General features: G+C 41.5%; 1 protein-coding gene across 1 annotated transcript in view; it reads left to right on the top strand.

The window, feature by feature from the left end:
* The window catches only part of LOC110509538 (interleukin-6 receptor subunit beta), a 56,280-nt gene extending 36,341 nt beyond the window's left edge, over window positions 1-19,939 (top strand). Inside the window, exons 11-16 of the mRNA XM_021590456.2 lie at window positions 161-262; window positions 1,550-1,693; window positions 1,950-2,090; window positions 6,772-6,868; window positions 7,142-7,223; window positions 16,674-19,939. Coding sequence (XP_021446131.2) covers window positions 161-262; window positions 1,550-1,693; window positions 1,950-2,090; window positions 6,772-6,868; window positions 7,142-7,223; window positions 16,674-17,309 — 1,202 coding nt within the window. The 3' untranslated portion in view covers window positions 17,310-19,939. The remainder of the gene's footprint in view (window positions 1-160; window positions 263-1,549; window positions 1,694-1,949; window positions 2,091-6,771; window positions 6,869-7,141; window positions 7,224-16,673) is intronic.
* The last annotated feature ends 1,375 nt before the right edge of the window (window positions 19,940-21,314 follow it).

Below are 21,314 nucleotides of genomic sequence, written 5' to 3'. Positions count from 1 at the left end.
ACTGAGTATTGTCTTGTAGTTTGGCTATAAACTCTTTGGTTGTCTTTCTGCTGGTTTTGATGACTCATCCCTAATGTTGACTATATTGGTAAACAGGTCACAGGGATCAAATAAATCCAAACGTTATTGTACTGTCTTATGTCTAATGTTCCCAATCAAGGTAACCTTCAGAAGTTCAATCGCTACAATATATCTGTGTATCCCATGTACTCTGGTTGGACTGGGAAGCCATTGACCATAGCAGCCTTTCTGGAACAAGGAGGTAAGAAATAGTACTAGTCACTGAACTACTGTAAAGTATACACAGTATTTGCTGTGTAATATACCTATAGTGGTGGTTTCCCAGACACAGCTTAAGACTATTCCTGGACCTATTTTTTTTATTTTTTTTATTTGACCTTTATTTAACTAGACGAGTCAGTTAAGAACAAATTCTTATTTTCAATGACGACTTAGGAACAGTGGGTTAACTATACCTATAGTGGCCTTGTTCAGGTTGCAGAACAACAGATTTTTTACCTTGTCAGCTCGGGGATTTAATCTTGCAAACTTTCGGTTACTAGTCCAACGCTTTAACCACTAGGCTGCCTAAAAGAATGCTCAATAGAGAATCTCCACTGAAATAGCTTGTTTTACTAGGCTACTAGACATTGGTTTATTAATATCATGATATTTGCTACAGTAGCTGGTAAAGAAAAATAGGTTTTATTTATTTAATTTATTTCACCTTTATTTAACCAGGTAGGCTAGTTGAGAACAAGTTCTCATTTACAACTGCGACCTGGCCAAGATAAAGCAAAACAGTGCGACACAAACAACCACACAGAGTTACACATGGAATAAACAAACATACAGTCAATAACACAATAGAAAAATGTACAGTGTGTGCAAATGAGGTAAGATAAGGGAGGTAAGGCAATAAAATAGGCCATAGTGGTGAGGTAATTACGATATAGCAATTAAACACTGGGGTGAAGAAGATGAAGGTGCAAGTGGAGATACTGGGGTGCAAAGGAGCAAAATAAATAAATACAGTATGGGGATGAGGTAGATTGGATGGGCTATTTACAGATGGGTTATGTACAGGTGCAATGATCTGTGAGCTGCTCTGACAGCTGGTGCTTGAAGTTAGTGAGGGAGATCCAAGTCTCCAGCTTCAGTGATTTTTGCAGTTCATTCCAGTCATTGGCAACAGAGAACTGGAAGGAAAGGCGGCCAAAGTAGGAATTGGCTTTGGGGATGACCAGTGAAATATACCTGCTGGAGCGCGTGCTGCGGGTGGGTGCTGCTATGATGACCAGTGAACTGAGATAAGGCAGGGCTTTACCTAGCAAAGACTTGTAGATGACCTGGAGCCAGTGGGTTTGGCAACGAGTATGAAGCGAGGGCCAGCCATCGAGAGTGTACAGGTTGCAGTGGTGGGTAGTATATGGGGCTTTGGTGACAGACTGCATCCAATTTGTTGAGTAGAGTGTTGGAGGCTATTTTGTAAATGACATCACCGAATAATGTTAATAACATATTTGTTCACCTGTTCTGGTTGATGCAGCTCCGCTGGAGGGTCCCTCTGTGAAAGTGAGGCGGACGGGGAAAAACGACGCTGAGCTAGAGTGGATGGAGATTCCACTGGACAAACAGCGAGGGTTCATCACCAACTACACCATCTTCTTCATCACAGGGGGCAAGGAACACTGTAAGGAACCACACCTTGTAGACATTACTGCACAATCATACCTCTTTATGAATGTGTTTCTTTGGCTATAGTTGGACCTTTACTGCTATTTGAAAATACCAGTAAGTATTTGCAAGTATTGGTATTTGTAAGTGCAGTACTTGTAGGTACTGATATTTGTAAGTACAGTATATGTTTTTTGTTGTTGTCCAAACTAAACATTTACAGCTGCAATAAAAATAAAAAAATGGTACAAATTTATTTTGGTTTTTTTCAGCAATAGTTGTCTCTACCGACACCTACTCTTACACTGTGAAGCGCATGGCCAGCAACAGCAAGTATGTGGTGCGGGTCATGGCATCTACAGTACAAGGCTCTACAAACAGCTCGGACCTGTCATTCAATACTCTGATGTATGGTGAGTGAAGCATTGTTAACTGGACACTTCATGATATAAGGTATACAGTATGTATAGAGTGTGTATATGGTGCATTCTGAAATTATTCAGACCCCTTGACTTTTTCCACATTTTGTTACATTAGACTTATTCTAAAATGTATTACATTTATGTTTTTCCCTCAACAATCTACACACAATACCCCATAATGACAAAGCAAAAACTGAAATTTGTGCAAGTTTACTACAAATAAAAACCTATTACATTTACATAAGTATTCAGACCCTTTACTCAGTACTTTATTGAAGAGGCGGCAGCCTAGTGGTTAGAGCGTTGGACTAAGTAACCAGAAGGTTGCTAGATCGAATCCCCGAGCTGACAAGGTAAAAATCTGTCGTTCTGCCCCTGAACAAGGCAGTTAACCCACTGTTCCTAGGCCGTCATTGTAAATAAGAATTTGTTCTTAACGGACTTTCCTAGTTAAAAAAAAAAGCACCTTTGGCAGTGATTACAACCTCAAGTCTTCTTGGGTATGATGCTACAAGCATGGCATGCCTGTATTTGGGGAGTTTCTCACATTATTCTCTGCAGATCCTCTTAAGCTCTGTCGGGTTGGATGGGGAGCGTCGATGCACAGCTAATTTCAGGTCTCTCCAGTGATGTTAGATCGGGTTTAAGTCCAGGCTCTGGCTGGTCCATTCAAGGACAGTCAGAGACTTGTCCCGAAGCCACTCCTGTGTTGTTTTGGCTGTGTGCTTAGGGTCGTTGTCCTGTTGGAAGGTGATCCTTCGCCCCAGTCTGAGGTCCTGAGTGCTCTGGAGCAGGTTTTCATCAAGGATCTCTCTGTACTTTGCTCCGTTCATCTTTCCCTCAATCCTGACTAGTCTTCCAGTTCCTGCTGCTGAAAAGCATTACAACAGCATGATGCTGCCACCATGCTTCACCGTAGGGATGGTGCCAGGTTTCCTCCTGACGTGACACTTGGCATTCAATCTTGGTTTCTCATGGTCTGAGAGTCTTTAGGCGCCTGTTGTCAAACTCCAAGTGGGATGCCTTTTGCTGAGGACCTGTGCCTCGACACGATCCTGTCTCGGAGCTCTATGGACAATTCCTTTGACCTCATGGCTTGGTTTTTGCTCTGACATGCACTTTCAACTGTGGGACCTTGTATAGACAGGTGTGTGCCTTTCCAAATCATGTCCAACCAATTGAATTTACCACAGGTGGACACCAATCAAGTTGGAGAAACATCTCAAGGATGATCAATGGAAACAGGATACAACTGAGCTCAATTTCAGTCTCATAGGAAAGGGTCTGAATACGTTTGTAAATAACATCTGTAAAAACCTGTTTTCACTTTGTCATTGTAGGATATTGTGTGTATATTGATGAGGAAAAAATCTATGTAATTCATATTAGAAAAATGCTGTAATGTAACAAAATGTGGAAAAAGTCTAGGAGTCTGAATACTTTCCGAATGCACTGTGTGTATACAGTACCAGTCAAAGGGTTTAACACATATGGAATCATGTAGTAACCAAAAAAGTGTTAAACAAATCAAAATATGTTATTTTAGATTCTTCAAATGAGCCACTCTTTCCCTTGATGACAGCTTTGCACACTCTTGGCATTCTCTCACCCAGCTTCACCTGGAATGCTTTTCCAACAGTCTTGAAGGAGTTCCAAAATATGCTGAGCACTTGTTGGCTGCTTTTCCTTCACTCTGCAGTCAAACTCATCCCAAACCATCTAAACTGGGTTGAGGTCAGGTGATTGTGGAAGCCAGGTCATCTGAAGCAGCACTCCATCACTCTCCTTCTTGGTCAAATATCCCTTACACAGCCTGGAAGTGTGTTGTGTCATTACTGCAGAATGCTGTGGTAGCCTTGCTGGTTAAGTATGCCTTGAATTCCAAATAAATCACAGACAGTGTCACCAGCAAAACACCCCCACACCATCGCACATCCTTCATGCTTCACGGTGTGAACCACATATGTGGAGATCAGCCCTTCACCCTATCTGGGTCTCACAAAGACACGGCGGTAGGAATCAGAAATCTCAGATTTGGACTGATCATACCAAAGGAAAGATTTCCACCGATCTAATGTTCATTGCTCGTGTTTCTTGCACCAAGAAATTATCTTCTTATTATCGATGTCCTTTAGTAGAGGTTTATTTGCAGCAATTCGACCATGAAAGCTGATTCACGCAGTCTCCTCTGAACAGTTAATGTTGAGATTTTGAACTCTCTTGAACTTGAACTCTCTGAAGCATTTATTTGGGCTGCAATTTCTGATGCTGGTAACTCTAATGAGCTTTTCCTCTGCAGCAGAGGTAACTCTGGGTCTTCCTCTCCTGTGGCAGACCTCATGAGTGCCAGTTTCATCATAGCGCTTAATTGTTTTTTGTGACTGCACAGAGTTCTTGAAATGTTCCACAATGACATACCTTCACATCTTAAAGTAATGATGGACTGTAGTTTCTCTTTGGTTATTTGAGCTGTTCTTTCCACAAATGAACTTTTAACAAGTTACACAAGTTAATTGAAATACATTCCAGGTGACTACTTCATGAAGCTGGTTGAGAGAATGCCAAGAGTATGCAAAGCTGTCATCAAGGCAAAGGGTGGCTACTTTGAACAATCTCAAATATAAAATATATTTTGGTGTGTTAAACACTTTTTTTGGTTACTACATGATTCCATATGTTATTTCATAGTGTTGATGTCTTCACTATTATTCTACATTGTAGAAATGTGTAAAAATAAAGAAAAGCCTTTGAATGAGCGTCAACTTGTGTCAACTTTTGACTGGTACTGTACCTCAAGACATAGCACCATAACTACCTTTTGACTGGTACTGTACATATATATATACATACAGTATGTTCCATCCTAGAACTTTTCAATATATTTCCCGGATTTTTTATGAATTTATTTGCAAATTATGGTGGAAAATAAGTATTTGGTCAATAACAAAAGTTTATCTCAATACTTTGTTATATACCCTTTGTTGGCAATGACAGAGGTCAAACATTTTCTGTAAGTCTTCACAAGGTTTTCACACACTGTTGCTGGTATTTTGGCCCATTCCTCCATGCAGATCTCCTCTAGAGCAGTGATGTTTTGGGGCTGTTGCTGGGCAACACGGACTTTCAACTCCCTCCAAAGATTTTCTATGGGGTTGAGATCTGGAGACTGGCTAGGCCACTCCAGGACCTTGAAATGCTTCTTACGAAGCCACTCCTTCGTTGCCCGGGTGGTGTGTTTGGGATCATTGTCATGCTGAAAGACCCAGCCACGTTTCATCTTCAATGCCCTTGCTGATGGAAGGAGGTTTTCACTCAAAATCTCACGATACATGGCCCCATTTATTCTTTCCTTTACACGGATCAGTCGTCCTGGTCCCTTTGCAGAAAAACAGCCCCAAAGCATGATGTTTCCACCCCCATGCTTCACAGTAGGTATGGTGTTCTGTGGATGCAACTCAGCATTCTTTGTCCTCCAAACACGACGAGTTTAGTTTTTACCAAAAAGTTATATTTTGGTTTTATCTGACCATATGACATTCTCCCAATCTTCTTCTGGATCATCCAAATGCTCTCTAGCAAACTTCAGACGGGCCTGGACATGTACTGGCTTAAGCAGGGGGACACGTCTGGCACTGCAGGATTTGAGTCCCTGGCGGCGTAGTATGTTACTGATGGTAGGCTTTGTTACTTTGGTCCCAGCTCTGCAGGTCATTCATTAGTTCCCCCCGTATGGTTCTGGGATTTTTGCTTTCCGTTCTTGTGATCATTTTGACCCCACGGGGTAAGATATTGCGTGGAGCCCCAGATCGAGGGAGATCATCAGTGGTCTTGTATGTCTTCCATTTCCTAATAATTGCTCCCACAGTTGATTTATTCTAACCAAGCTGCTTAACTATTGCAGATTCAGTCTTCCCAGCCTGGTGCAGGGCTACAATTTTGTTTCTGGTGTCCTTTGACAGCTCTTTGGTCTTGGCCATAGTGGAGTTTGGAGTGTGACTGTTTGAGGTTGTGGACAGGTGTCTTTTATACTGATAACAAGTTCAAACGGGTGCCATTAATACAGGTAACGAGTGGAGGACAGAGGAGCCTCTTAAAGAACAAGTTACAGTTCTGTGAGAGCCAGAAATCTTGCTTGTTTGTAGGTGACCAAATACTTATTTTCCACCATAATTTGAAAATAAATTCATAAAAAATCCTACAATGTGATTTTCTGGATTTTTTTTTCTCCATTTTGTCTGTCATAGTTGAAGTGTACCTATGATGGAAATTACAGGCCTCTCTCATCTTTTTAAGTGGGAGAACTTGCACAATTGGTGGCTGACTAAATACTTTTTTGCTCCACTGTATTTTGTATTCCAGTAATACATTTTCATGTTTTGTAATGTGTCCCAGTAAAGCTTTTTCAAAGTAGCAGTCCTGAACCCCCAATGCTCCAAATACACTTCGTAGTCGCTACTTCAACCTATTCATTGTGCCCTTCTGTCATTTCTGTCATTTCTCCTGTCATTTCTCCTTTTAGTTGTAGTCTATTTTAGTTGTACTGTTACTGTACCTCCAACCCGTGTTTGTCCACAGTTTCTAGAAGGACATTTTTTCTGACCAACATGCTCAATTTTAAGGCATGTTCCTAGCTTCCCAATGTCCATTCTAGTTCTGTGTGTCTATCCCTCAGCTCCCGGGCAGATAGAAGCCATTGTGGTGGCTGTGTGCATCAGCTTCCTGTTTTCCGTAGTGCTGACCATGCTCTTCTGCATTTACAAAATGGACTCGTAAGTCTCAACTACACTCTTGAATTGTATGAAGGAGAATGTCTCTACATTTTACATTTGGATGTTTACAATGGCTGAAGTGTGATGTTCAATTGTAAGAGCATTTACTCAGATTTGAGTAACACAATTAGTATATATTATTATAAAATACTATAATTTACCAACATTTGACGACACAATATAGCTCAGTATTTAAATTATTTATTGTATACAGTCATTTTTGCTGATCTTTATCAAGGATGTCAATAATTTCCACTGTTGTTTTCTATGTAGGATAAAGAAGAAGATCTGGCCACCGGTACCTGACCCCTCCAACAGCACTATCGCTAAATGGTCTCCTGATTTCACATCCAAAGTAAGTTTAAGTGCCTCCTGTGCTAGTCAAAGAGGGTGTTTATGTAAGATAAGATGGTACTTTATTTCTAAAACTTTATAGTACAACTCACCTGCTGAGTCACTTGTCAATTAAGTTTATCTGTTTTGCTGAACTCTCTAAACATGTATTGCTCCTATCTGCTCTCCACTGACCGTAACATCCACATGGGTCATTCCACCACAAAAACGAGATTGACACCCACCATCTCAGATTGTTCTAAAATCGTTTCGGTTGTTGGAAACAGAAGATTATTTTGTTGAAATATAATTTGATCTCTGAGAAATTAAGCTAATTGATTGCATCCAAATTGGCCATTTTATATTAATGGAATTCATATAATATTCAATACATATAGTACCTATCATCTAATTTGGACCATGTTTTTTCCTAACTATGACTAAGACAAGTAGTATGGAGCTGTGCCTCGGAGTATTGTTTATTAATCCTATCCTTCATCCAAACTTGCAATGCCTCTCATTCATAATGCGATCTTTTATAAGTGTGTATGGCAGAGTCATCGGTTGGACTCATGGTATTTCTCCATTTGTCTACTTTGCCTTTAAAATATTCATTAAGGTAATTTGCAATGTCATGTCGTTTTGTAAAAAACATACCCTTTGATTCAAGAAAGGAGGCAAACATGTTTGAATACCTACCCATTATAACATTCAAACATGTTTGAATACCTACCCATTATAACATTCAAACATGTTTGAATACCTACCCATTATAACATTCAAACATGTTTGAATACCTACCCATTATAACATTCAAACATGTTTGAATACCTACCCATTATAACATTCAAACATGTTTGAATACCTACCCATTATAACATTCAAACATTCTCCATATTTTTTTTCTGTCACCCTTGACTTGAAATTTTGTGCTGATAATATCCTTTCTTTTTACCTTGGTCTCAAGATTTCTTAAATGTACAATAACTTTGCTTATCCGACAGAGTGCCAGATCTATCTGCTTCCTTTTTGGCATCATTACGTTGAAGCATTACATTTCTCAGCTCATCATCAATCCATGGGGCAATGTTTGACATCACAGTGCGTTTTCTTAATGGGGCATGCTTATCAACAATACTCATAAATAATTTCACAAACACACTCAGTGCCATTTCAGGATCATCCTCACTACACACTTCCAGCCATTGCACATTCTTAACCTCATCCACAAATGAGTCCTGATTGAACCCCTTGTAGGAACTTTGGTATATTACTGTACCTTAGGGCCAGCCTTTTGGTATTTTGGTTTTTCTAGTGAGTGCCATTCAGCCACAAGAGCATTGGTGAGGTCGAGCACTGATTAGCGATTAGGCCTGGCTCGCAGTCGGCATTCCAATTCATCCCAAAGGTGATCGATGGGGTTGAGGTCAGGGTCCAAGCTTTACACCACTCCAGCCGACTTGGCATTGCGCATGGTGATCTTAGGCTTGTGTGTGGCTGCTTGGAAACCTATTTCATGAAGCTCCCGACTAACCGTTCTTGTGCTGGCATTTCTTCCAGAGGCAGTTTGGAACTTGGAAGTGAGTGTTGCTGATTTTTACACTCTTTGTGCTTTCCACTTCACAATAACGGCACTTACAGTTGACTGGGGCAGCCAGGCTGGCTTTGGCTGAAATAGCCGAATCCACTAATTTGAAGGGATGTCCACATACTTCTGTGAAATATATAGTGTACCTTATCCAACATTTCACAAATTACATCAAGCTATTTCATATCAGCATTAGACCTATAGCAGAAGCCAACTAGTATAGGTTTCAAATGTGGTAAATGCACCTGTACCCACAGAGCCTCTATTTCACTTAACATTAAGTCATTGCGTTGTTTGGCTGGAATATGACTCTGGACGTAAACTGTGACTCCATTTCCTTATCTATTCCTTTCCCTTCTGAACTAATGATGTCCCTAATATTTAGATCTCAGCATCCTCATATGAAAACTCCTAATGAGTCTGTTATTGCTAATACATGAATCTTATGACAGCACTAGACCACATGTTTCATGAATCTTTATTCCTTAAACTGCATATATTCAAATTGGCAATCAACAGACATTTTCTTTGGTAAGTTTAGAGTAGGGATCATCAACTAGATTCAGCCACGGACCAATTATTTCTTCAGCGTATGGTCAGGGAGCTGGAACATAATTTGTAGACTGCAAGTTGACCGCAAGAAGTCCAAACAGATCCTGACTAAAACATAATGAGCTTACATTTGTATACGATCACATATCTCCGTTATGGGATCACTTGGAGCTGGAGCTGATTTGCTGGTGTTTTTACGTTATGTCCAACAATTCACCCGCGTGCCACATTTCGGGCCGCTGGTTGCCAGTTGGGGATCCCTGGTTTAGAATATTTGATTGTCCAAGCATGAATCAGCAGTTGGAATCTGAGAGATACTCCCTGTGTGCGTGTTTGGGGGTGGGTCAGAACCTGGTAATATCAAGATGTAGGATGGGACATAAACCTAACAATTTCAATGACTAATTTCTATGAACTTGGAGGGAAAACATCACCAAATTCACAGAGAATACATTATATAGGATGAGAGTAGTCTGAGCCGCTGCTCCATTCTACTTGTCTTACTCATTGTTCGAAAAAGTTTGGTCCAAATCGGATGTGAGGTACTATATTCAATATTATTTGAATTACAATAGGCAATTTGGTTGCAATCTATTAGCTTAATTTCTCAGAGATCAAATTATATTTCAACAAAATAATAATTTAGGAATGCTAATCTTATATTTTACTAACTGCAGAATGGTCTTTGTTTCTGGCCATTTTGAGCCTGTAATCGAACCCACATATGCTGATGCTCAACTAATCTAAAGAAGGCCAGTTTTTTTTATTGCAGTTTTCAGCTGTGCTAACATAATTGCAAAAAGGTTTTCTAATGATCAGTTAGCGTTTTAAAATGATAAACTTGAATTAGCTAACATTGGAACACAGGAGTGATAGTTGCTGATAATGGGCCTCTCTACGCCTATGTAGATATTGAATTACAAATCTGCCGTTTCCAGCTACAGTAGTAATTTACAACATTAGCAATGTCAACACTGTATTTGTGATCAATTTGATGTTTTTTAATGGACCAATTTTTTTTGCTTTTCTTTCAAAAACAAGGACATTTCTAAGTGACCCCAAACTTTTGAACAGTAGTGTGTGTATATATATTTCCTGAGCTTTCTTACATCGCCTAAATATAGGACCAATATATTCCACTTCTCAAATGGATTGTTTCAGTTTTCAAATTCAGTTCTCTAAATTCAGATTAGAAAAACCAGAGAGAACGTCCTGGTACTTTGCCAGCCAGGAAAGGTAGAAGAGAACAGATAGAATCAAACGCTCACTGTGGTAAACAGAAAGGTCCACTCATGGGGTTGGCATGATAAGCTTAGATCATCTGGTCACTCAATGTAGAGGGGATGAAGACGCGGTAATGGGTGCTGTGTGTTCCATCTCCTCTTGGAGTTTTTCGATACACTTTATCCTGAATTATGCTGAACTTCTCATTGAAGCGACTTTTCGAGTCTTCAGACAGACGCACCACAATTGATGATCATCACCATGATGGCGGCATCATTCTGCCGTGCTCTCCACACACTCATCATCCAGACACTTAGCGGTAGTGTAAGTGCGGCACAATGGAAGACAAACATTGACAGCCTCTGTAATCCAAGAAAAGGCATCTGGTACAACATTCAGTTTTCCTTTGCGATACTAAATGATGAAGTCAAACCTCGGAAGTCTGATAAACCAGTGAATAAGATGGCCGTTGGTCTTGCCTGATGCCAGAACCCACTGCAGAGCAGCGTGGTCTGTGACAACTGTGAAGACCTTCGCCTCCAAGTAGTCCATTTCTCCAAAGCCTAGACCACAGCGACGCACTCCCTTTGTCGTTGAATAATCCCTCTCGGCTGAATTAAGGGTGTGACTTGCATAGGCAAGAAATTATTCTGTTCCAGGTCCTGTTTGATGAGCCAAGACTGCTCCAAGTCCTGTTTACTTGCATCCGTGTACATGATGAAGTGAGCATTCAGGTTAGGATGTCCAAGCACTGGAGGAGTGTTTGAATGTTTTAAATGCACTTTGGCATGCAGGGGTCCATTGGAATTTCAGCCCCTTCTTACGGTGGTTGAGTGGTTCAGCAACCTTTGAAAAGTCAGGCACTAACCTGTGGTACCATCCAGCCATACCCAGGAGGTGCTGAACAGCCTTGAGGGATGTGGGAATTGGGAACTCCTGCACTGCTAAAACCTTGGCTGAATCTGCATGGATATCTTCAGCATTAACCACATGACCAAGGAACTTGAGTTCTGGCTGCAGGGTCAAACCTGCAGCCTTTAGTCTGTCGAAGATGGACTGTATGTTTTGCAGATGATCAGAGGCAGAGTAGATTATGATGTCATCCAGATACACAAGACAATTTCTTCCCCTCAGATCTCCCAGGACAGTGTCCATCAACCTTTGGAAGGTTGCCGGAGCGTTCTTCAAACCAAAAGGCATGACTTTGAAGGAGTACAAACCAGCAGGGGTGACAAAGGCAGTCTTGTCCTGACTAGCGGGATCCATTGCCACCTGCCAATATCCAGATTACTGAAGATGGATGCTCCTACCAGAGATTCCAGTATGTCATTGATGTCCGATAGAGGGTAGGCATTACTTTCTGTAATCTACACAGAATTGATGCTCTTGAGCTGTTCACTGAGGGGGACAGCCTGTACGGATGCTGCTTAATGGGGACTTCATGCTGGCTATAGATGTTGTGTTTGAAGACAGTTGTGTGGCCGGGTGTAAGTGTACAGATTTCACCTGGGAGAGTTGCCACTTCTCATCATCGGGGGGGGGGGGGGTGTATGGCCTTAAGCAGGGTGATAGCCGGGTTCTCTGGCATCACTGTTGGAACTTGTTTTTGTCTGTCTTTTCTTTGTATTTTCTCTGTCCTTGTCTTCCTTGTCTTCTACTTGAGCTAGCCAGGACTCTGAGTAAGGTAGCAGGAGCCAGCCTGAAATCAGTGCATTTCCAGGTTGAGATGGATGAGGCCGGGAATGCTCCAGGCCAAGGACTACAGCAGATGCAAGGAGGTTAATAATAACATGATGCAGCTTTATTTTCATATCAATCCAGCCCAAAGGAGTGGTAGGTTCTCCATTGGCCAAGTAGAATAGTCCTTCCTCCCAGGTTCTCCTCGTGAGGTAATGCCCTATTTCGCCACAGGGCTCCTACATCAAGGTGTAAGTTGCTCTTGTGTCGATTATGGCCTTCCATAACAGTCAGAGGATCCGATAGTTGTTGCGGAATTGGAATAAGAAAGCTAGTTGTGCTGGATTGTACAAGTTAGTTGTTGTAGTTGTGCTGTCGGTAATAGCCGGGTTCGCTGGCCATAGAGGGGGCAAGAACCTGGAGCATGTTGGACTTTACACCTCCAGCACATCACTGGACTTTGGTCTTGGATCTTGGGCACAAACGGCTAAGACGGTTTAGCCCCAGTAGAGCTGTTGGGATACCGGGATGAGGGAACAGGGTTTTGAGTTTGTAGGTAGTGCTTCCAGTCCTTCTCAAACTGAGTCCCACGACACCAGATCATCCACATTCTGTACACATTCCCGAAGTTGACTGACAAGGCGGGGTACCATGTTCTTAAGAATGAGAATGAATGATCATCTCCTGCTCAGTAATGTCAGCCTTCCATCTCCTACATATAACTCGATAGGAGAAGCCAAAGTCCCGGTTTGTCTCTGCTTCACCCTGGACTCCGACAAGTTCATGCTCATAGAGAGGGTTAGGATCGTTTATGAAACTCCTCCCAGGTTGACACATGTTCACCAGCTATCTCCCACCAGTCTCTTGCTGTACCATGGAGAACAATGTGGAGGGTAGCAAGAACCTCCAAGTCAGTAAGGGGCAGGATAGAAAGGAAGTCATTACACTCCGATAGGAGAAACAGTGGATCAACATCCTCTTCTGGGCTGCCAAAAGTGGGGAAAAGTAGTTTGATAGGGAGGGAGCGCTCTAGAGGAGGCATGACAGTGGCAAGGGGAGTTCTGTTGTTTAACAGTATCTTCAGAGGGTTTTTTGTAGTACTACCTGTTCCTATTCCCTTAATGGCAGAGCCTGAGGCAGAGGTAAACCCTGAGGGAGGTACAGAGGATTTGTCCAGAAGGGAAAAGCACTGCATTACCTCCTGGTGCAGCTCCTCCAGTTGAAGGTCTGTGGCTTTTTCCATCTCATTACAGGTCTCCTTTTGAGTCTGTTCAATCAAAATAATAGTTCCCCTCAGAGAGTTCTTCATAACCTCTTTCAGATAAGAACACACTCCCTTCACAACAGAGGCTGACTCCTCTGCTCTCTGTTTTTGTTCCTCCTCAATGTAGATTATGACAAGATTGTTAGTTTCTATGAGTGTTTTGAAACTTTGCATTTTCCATTGAACATCCTGCTTCAGAGAATCTAGCAAATATTTCTTTCTCTGAGCAGTTTGTTGTTGGTTTTCCTCCATTTGACGGGGGAGGTGAGCCAACCTCGGCAGCACATCTTTCTGATCAGCCTCCACACTTTCACTGAGTTTGCGAATCGAATTCCCCTGCATTGTCAAACTATGGTGGGTGTGTGTCCATTGTTGTTCCCTTTGTCCAGTGAGCACAGAGACACCTCTCCCAGTCTGTCTGGGCAAGGTAACAGGAAGAGGTTGAGGGGAAGGTAATGGCGGAGAAGTAATAGCTGAGCCTGAAGCCTAAGGATAAGGACCAGTGCTCTCCAACTCCATTACACCATCGAGTCCTTCCACAATGAAAGAATCCCAGTGTCCACATTGACACAGTATGGGGTTCCAACAAAAGACATGATTCAGCTTTGTGTGGGTGGTGTCATGGGTGTTTTTCTTTTCAAGCCCCTGTTTGGGCTCCAATTCTGTAGCGGTATTGTTAGAGGGGGGGTAAAAATAGATTTTGTTCGGGTGCCAGGCAGGTATTAACCCTGTTGAAAGGAGAAGAGTAGGATAGATGGAGTACCACTACCAGACACACACATCAGCAGAAGAGACTGCCTAGAGTGTAGCCTGTTGGCCAGATAGCCAGTGGAGAGAAAAGATAAGACACACCATATAAAAACACACATCACAGCACAGGGTTAACCCCACCAATAATACCTCATACAATAATAATGGCAGAGCAATTTAACGGCAACTTCATAGAAACAATTGACAAGAAAGAATCCAGTCATCAACATTCGAGGACTTCCAGTGTAGTGTATTACCTATATAGTGAGGGGGGTATGAATGGGTGTGTGGGGGTGTGAGTTCATAGACAAAATAAAGGCCTTAAAATGTCACAAAAATCTTCTCGGCCAAATGTTAATAGTCCTACACAATATCAACTCTTACGCAAACTTCCTTTAACTAAAATGTCACACCAACTACAAAAAAAAAGTATGCTGCAGTGAAAGACACAGGAGGGATTGAGGGGAAAAGGAGAGGAGGGGGGGTCTTAGCTGTTGACTTCAGGCTTACAGTTGCACTGTCTGTCCATCTGATACACCTGATGGTTTGTTTTTCAAAGCTTGGCAACAATGTTGCTACTGCTAGGCCTCCTGAGTGGTGCAGTGGTCTAAGGCACTGCATCGCAGTGCTAGCTGTGCCACTAGAGATTCTGGGTTCGAGTCCAGACTCTTTCGCAGCCGGCCGCGACCGGGAGACCCATGGGGTTGTGCACAATTGGCCCAGCATCGTCCGGGTTAGGGGAGGTCTTTGGCCGGCAGGGATGTCCTTGTCCCATCACGTACCTGCGTACACAGTGCAGTCACAGTGTTTTCTCTGACACATTGGTGCAGCTGGCTTCCGGGTTAAGTGGGCATTGTGTCAAGAAGCAGTGCGGCTTGGTTGGGTTGTGTTGTGTTTCTAAGGACGCGCAGCTCTCGACCTGCGCCTCTCCCGAGTCCGTATGGGAGATGCAGCGACGAGACAAGACTAACTACCAATTGGATACCACGGAATTTTGAGAAAAAAAGAGGTCAAACTAAAAAATACTCCATGTGAACAGAGACAGGAGCGGCCCCAAAAGATTACAACCATGACCTAGGGTGGTAACACTGCAGATTGACTTAAACACTTTACAACTAAGCACGCTGAAAATAAACAAGACTTCTGTAGCGTTACACACACTGTCCAACTGCCGTGCCAACCAGGAGCTCCACACAGAGAGCCTGAAGAGCTGTTTATTTATTTCCTCCTTCCTGACTGCTGATGAGCTCTTAAAGTGGCAGCGCATGGTGAAGGCTCCATGCAGGATTTCGCCACAAGTTGTATTGGTTCCATGAGCTCTAAGTATGAGGTCAGAGGGGTGAAATGTAACCGAGATGGTTCGATGACTCAGGCTCTTTTGACGAGTAACCTTACCGGAGACGTGAAGACTTGTGTTAGCTTACAGAACTGATCCCTTTGGGCTTTAGCTAAGTGGGCTAACACAGTCTTGTGACATGCAGGAGACCTAGTTCGAAAGAGCAAGATTAAATCGGGAGTGGAACGTCTATCCTTATGTCTATGACAGGGCTAATCAACTGTATTTTTATGGTGGCCTATTTCTTGAATGGGATCATAACCGAAACGGTTCAAACACTACAGCCAAATTCATAGGAAGAAAATAAATTCTACATGCCACATTTGCTTCAGAAACCGGCAGAAACTTCTGTTTACCACAGTGAGCATTTAATTGTATCCGGTTCTTCTCTACTTTTCTTAGCTGGCAAAGCCTCAGCATGTTGTCTCTGGTTTTGAATCTGAATTTGAAAACTGAATCGGAATGCATACACAGACAATGAATGTAATATCTACCATATTGAAACTGAATATATAAATATTGGATTTGAATATTCAATTAAATTTAAATACATTTTAAAACTGAATGCAATATTCACTTAATTCAGTTTCAAATCATGAAATACAAGTTCAGTGTGTTAATTCAACGATTCAATTTGTGCATTACAAATTCAATATCCTAATACAAATGAAAAATAATGGAATACAAATACAATTTCTGTTGGCACTGTTCTATGTGCTCTATTTCTATGCTATTTCTAAGTTTTGTTTTTGTGTCTTACTTTCTGTTTTCTACACCAGTTGAAAATACAATATTTTGGAAAATATATTTCACAGTGGTTTAGATGGTACAATGATTCTCTACACTTGACTTGCATGTCATGGTACATGAACTGAAATTAGGCGAACTATTAGAATTTTAGCAACCAGGAAATGGCGAAGCCATTTCTGCATAGTACATCTTTAAGGAAACACTGTGGGCTTGTTACAATACATAAATCATGACGGATTTGACGAATATACACTTTGGTTCACCTTCACATAGATGTGACATTCACTTTAAAGAGAACTTGACTTGACTTAACCCTCCCTTTTTGTTCCAGGCTGACATTCCTAAGGAGAGCGCGCTGGGTGACGTGAGTATTGTAGAGGTGGACGTGTTTGACAGGAAGTCTCTGTGTGAGGAGGACAAGGCAGGCCTGCCGCTCAAAAAGGACAAATACCTGTCGGAGGAGCATAGCAGCGGCATCGGCGGCTCCTCTTGCCTGTCATCGCCTCACCAGAGCGTCTCAGACAGCGACGAGGGCGGCGACGAGGGCCAGACTACAGCCAGCACCGTCCAGTACTCGTCGGTGGTGGCATCCTGCGGCTACAAGGGCCAGACCCCCTGCCCTCTCCCCCAGTCCGGCTCGTCCCAGACGCCCAGCTTCACCCGCTCCGAGTCCACCCAACCCCTGCTGGACAGCGAGGAGCACCCGGAGGGCCCCGAGTCACAGCGCTACCTGCGGAACCCCTACTTCGGGCGCTTGCCTGGGGGGAACAATGGCGACAGCGGAGACCTGGAGGACTTGAACCAGATGGAGATGAAGAAGCAGGGGTTGGCTTTGCGCCGGTTCTGCCCCCTGGAGGAGGACTTTCAGCAGACCACACCCACAGAGGAGGGTCAGTCACCTGACGGACAGCCAGGCCCTGACCCTAGCTACATGCCTCAGCTCAGCGGCTACAGGCCTCAGTGTTAGGAGGACGTATGGTGACTTAGTTCGAGGTTGTCACACTTCATGTACAGTGATTCTTCCTCTGCGCCTTTGTTCATTTCACTTTTGTTCCAAACTTTGTCAGCCTATTATTTTTGCACTTACCCAAATGGCAATCATGAACTTCATGTGGGCATCTTGACGTGACTTGTTAAATCACTTTTAAGTGGATGATATAGTTTGCCTGTATGTCAAGGTTTTATTGTTTTAAGATCCTAAAAAGGAAATAGATGCCTACATGCAGACCCGTTTATTTTCAGTTAATTACTGACCTAGGTAGTTGGCGTCACCCATTGACCTCTTAAGAAAAGTCCATAGCCCCTATTCTCTATAAGCCGGCCAAGTTGAACTTTGAATGGACAAAGTGTGATGACGCATCATTCCAAGAAAGAAGACTTGAAGGAAGCGAAAAGGTGATGCTAGCCAATACAACAGGACCCTCTTGAAATGCAGTACCTTCAGAAAGTATTCATACCCCTTGACTTGTTCCACATTTTGTTACATCCTAAATTCTAAAAGGATTCAATATAAACATTCTCACCAATCTACACACAATACCCATAATGACAAGGTGAAAACATGTTTTTTGAAATTGTAGCAAATTTATTGAAAATGAAAAAGCGATATGATTTACATAAGTATTCACACCCCTGACTCAATACATGTTAGAATCATCTTTGACAGCTGTGAGTCTTTCTGGGTAAGTCTCCAAGAGCTACGTGCAGCTGGATTGTACAAGTTAGTTGTTGTCATTGCTCGACAGCCATTTTCAAGTCTTGCAACTAGTCTTGTAACTAGGCTACACAGGAACATTCAATGTCATCTTGGTAAGCAACTCCAGTGTATTTATGGACTTTTGTTTTAGGTTATTGTCCTGCTGAAAGCTGTATTTGTGTCCCAGTGTCTGTTGGAAAGCAGACTGAACCAGGTTTTCCTCTATTCCTCTGTGCTCTATTCCATTTATTTATTTATTTTCCCCCAAAAAACTGTAGTCCTTGCTGATGACAAGCATACCCATAACATGATGCAGCCACCACCATGCTTGAAAATATGAAGTGTGGTACTCCGTGATGTGTTGGATATGCCCCAAACATAACGCTTTGTATTCAGGACATAAATTACATTTCTTTGACACATATTTTGGTAGTTTTACTTTAGTGCTTTATTGCAAACAGGATGCATGTTTTGAATATTTGTATCCTGTACAGGCTTAGTTCTTTTCACTCTGTCATTTAGGTTAGTTTTGTGGAGTAACTACAATGTTGTTGATTCATCCTCAGTCTTCTCCTATCACAGCCATTAAACTCTGGTAGAAAGGACGCCTTTAACTTTGTACTGACTGGGTGTATAGATCCACCATCCAAAGTGTAATGAATAACTTTGCTAAAAAGGATATTCAATGTCTGCTTCTTTTTTTTTACCCATCTACCAATAGGTGCCCTTCTTTGTGAGGCACTGGAAAACCTCCTTGCTCAACTGAGGGACCTTACAAGTAATTGTATGTGTGGGGTACAGAGACGAGGTCGTCATTCAAAAATCATGTTAAATACTTATTGCACACAGTGCGTGCATGCATCTTGTGACTTGTTCAGCAAGGTTTTACTCCTGAACTTTAGGTTTGCCATAAAAGGGGTTGAATAATTGGCTCAACATTTCAGCTTTTCATTTTTTATTCATTTGTAAAAATGTCAAAAAAACATTGTTCCTCTTTGAAATTATGGGCTATTGTGTGTAGGCCAGTGAAATACGATCTCAATTTAATACACTTTAAATTCAGACTGAAACACAAAATGTGGAAAAAGTCGAGGGGTGTGAATACTTTGGAGGCATTGTATGCTACACTAGTAGATGTATGGTTAATGACATATCTTTCCAGATAGAAAAAACAGTTTGACAAATGTACATTTTGCCTTTTCACAATGCCTTATTGACTTTGTGTCATGAATGGAATGAAGAAATGCTATGCAATTTCCCTGCCCATCAAAACTTCTTGTTCGAGGTCAAATATAGAGATATTACTGTTGCATTACAAGTTTTTGTATAATTTGTTTCTGGGAAATGTTTTTCATATTCATTTTTGTGTTGTCATGAATTTTCCGAAGACTGAAAAGTGCAGTATATTTTGTTAATTTGTTTGAGATTCTTTTGTTTGGAACATACGTACAGATCTCAACAGGACAATCTCCAATATTTGTTCCTACAGAGAATATGCTCAGAAAGGGAAGTTGCATGTACAGACCTTTTAAATATTGCTACATTGAGGGTTATAAAAAATATTCTTCCACCATCACTCAGTTAACACTACTTTTCCATATATACGGGAAACAAACATAGCCTAGTACTTCACTGCATGCCACCAGAATACATGTGCCCTTTTTGGAGCATGGTTTGTGAATGTGTGACATTATCCAATATGAAATAAACCAAATGTGTTATCCATGTGAACTAATAATTGACTTCTAAGTCAGCATATCTTTATAGAGCTTTATTTTCAGTGAGACTTTCAACATTAATAGAACAGAATATATTAGTCCATCGTACGGGGAGGAAGTAGGAGTTCACAATACAATATTGTTTTGGTGTGCTCGGAAAATAAAATGTCCTCTCCCCCTCTACCTTACCAAGTCAGTCCATTATTTAGGGTCAAGTGTTGATAAAAATATATCAACTCTATGGGGGTATATCAGCTTTAATATTGCAGATTGTGAATTCCATCATTTGTCTGCATCTTTTCCAAAACCCCTTTTTTTTTTTTTTTTTTTTTTTTTATATATATAAAATATATATTTAATACATTTTCCTTTATTTTCCACTGACAAGATCGGTTAGTTTTACATAATATGTCCCATATGTAACGCTCGTCGTAGGTGGAAGAAGAGGAGGACCAATGCGCAGCGTGGTAAGTGTTCATATTTTTAATAACGTAATGAACACTGAACAAAATAAAACGCAAACGAACAGTCCTGTATGGTGCTGAAAAAACACTGAACAGAAAATAATCACCCACAACTCAAAGGTGAAACCAGGCTGCCTAAGTATGGTTCTCAATCAGGGACAACGATTGACAGCTGCCTCTGATTGAGAACCATACCAGGCCAAACACCGAAATCCCAAATTATAGAAAAAATAACATAGACTGCCCACCCCAACTCACGCACTGACCATACTAAAACAAAGACATAAAAAGGAACTAAGGTCAGAACGTGACAACATACTTCAACTGTGGATCCCCAGGCTTTGTTTATTACGGCCACGGAAATTCTTTTTTTGTGCTGCTTACAGTCCCAACAGGCAGACCACAGACCTGGACTGATGAGTTTGTGTTCAATGACTCTGTGAATTATATTTTTTCTAAAGAACAGCATAGGGTCAAAACAAGGATGAGCTTCATGTTTCTCTAGTCATTGCTCGCGTCCCAAAATGGCAGCCTATGCTTTATATAATAAACTACTTCTGACCTGAGCCCTACAAAAGTAGTGCACTGTAAATGCATTAAGGTGCCATTTGGGCTGCAGCCAGTGACTCAGAGACACTATTGTGCAAGATACTGAGGTAGATCCGTTTTTCAGTCAACACACTTGCTTTCTGTTCTCTAGAAGGGGTGTTCCAAAACTGCATACTGGAAATGGACTGAAGGGGAATCTCCTTGTTATACCAACAACTGTCCTTCACATTGAGAAGAAACAAACATTTGAGGAGGCATATTCTACCACACACATACAGTATAAAGATGTATGTTTGAGTTTATATAAATAGATGCATGTGAAAAAAGTTGAAAGAATCATCTTAATGCCAAACTGATATCCATCCAGTTTTACAATGTACAAATATAAACTTTTTTCAGGACCCTGTCTTTCAAAGAATTCTTAAAAATCCAAATAACATTCACTGATCTTCATTGTAAAGGGTTTAAACAGTTTCACATGCTTGTTCAATGAACCATTAACAATTAATGAACATGCACCTGTGGAATGGTCATTAAGACACTAA

The sequence above is a fragment of the Oncorhynchus mykiss genome, chromosome Y, assembly GCF_013265735.2.
Source record: "Oncorhynchus mykiss isolate Arlee chromosome Y, USDA_OmykA_1.1, whole genome shotgun sequence".
In the NCBI taxonomy this organism is placed as follows: domain Eukaryota; kingdom Metazoa; phylum Chordata; class Actinopteri; order Salmoniformes; family Salmonidae; genus Oncorhynchus; species Oncorhynchus mykiss.
Note: the sequence above shows the minus strand (reverse complement) of the source record. Positions and strands in the feature narration are given on the sequence as shown.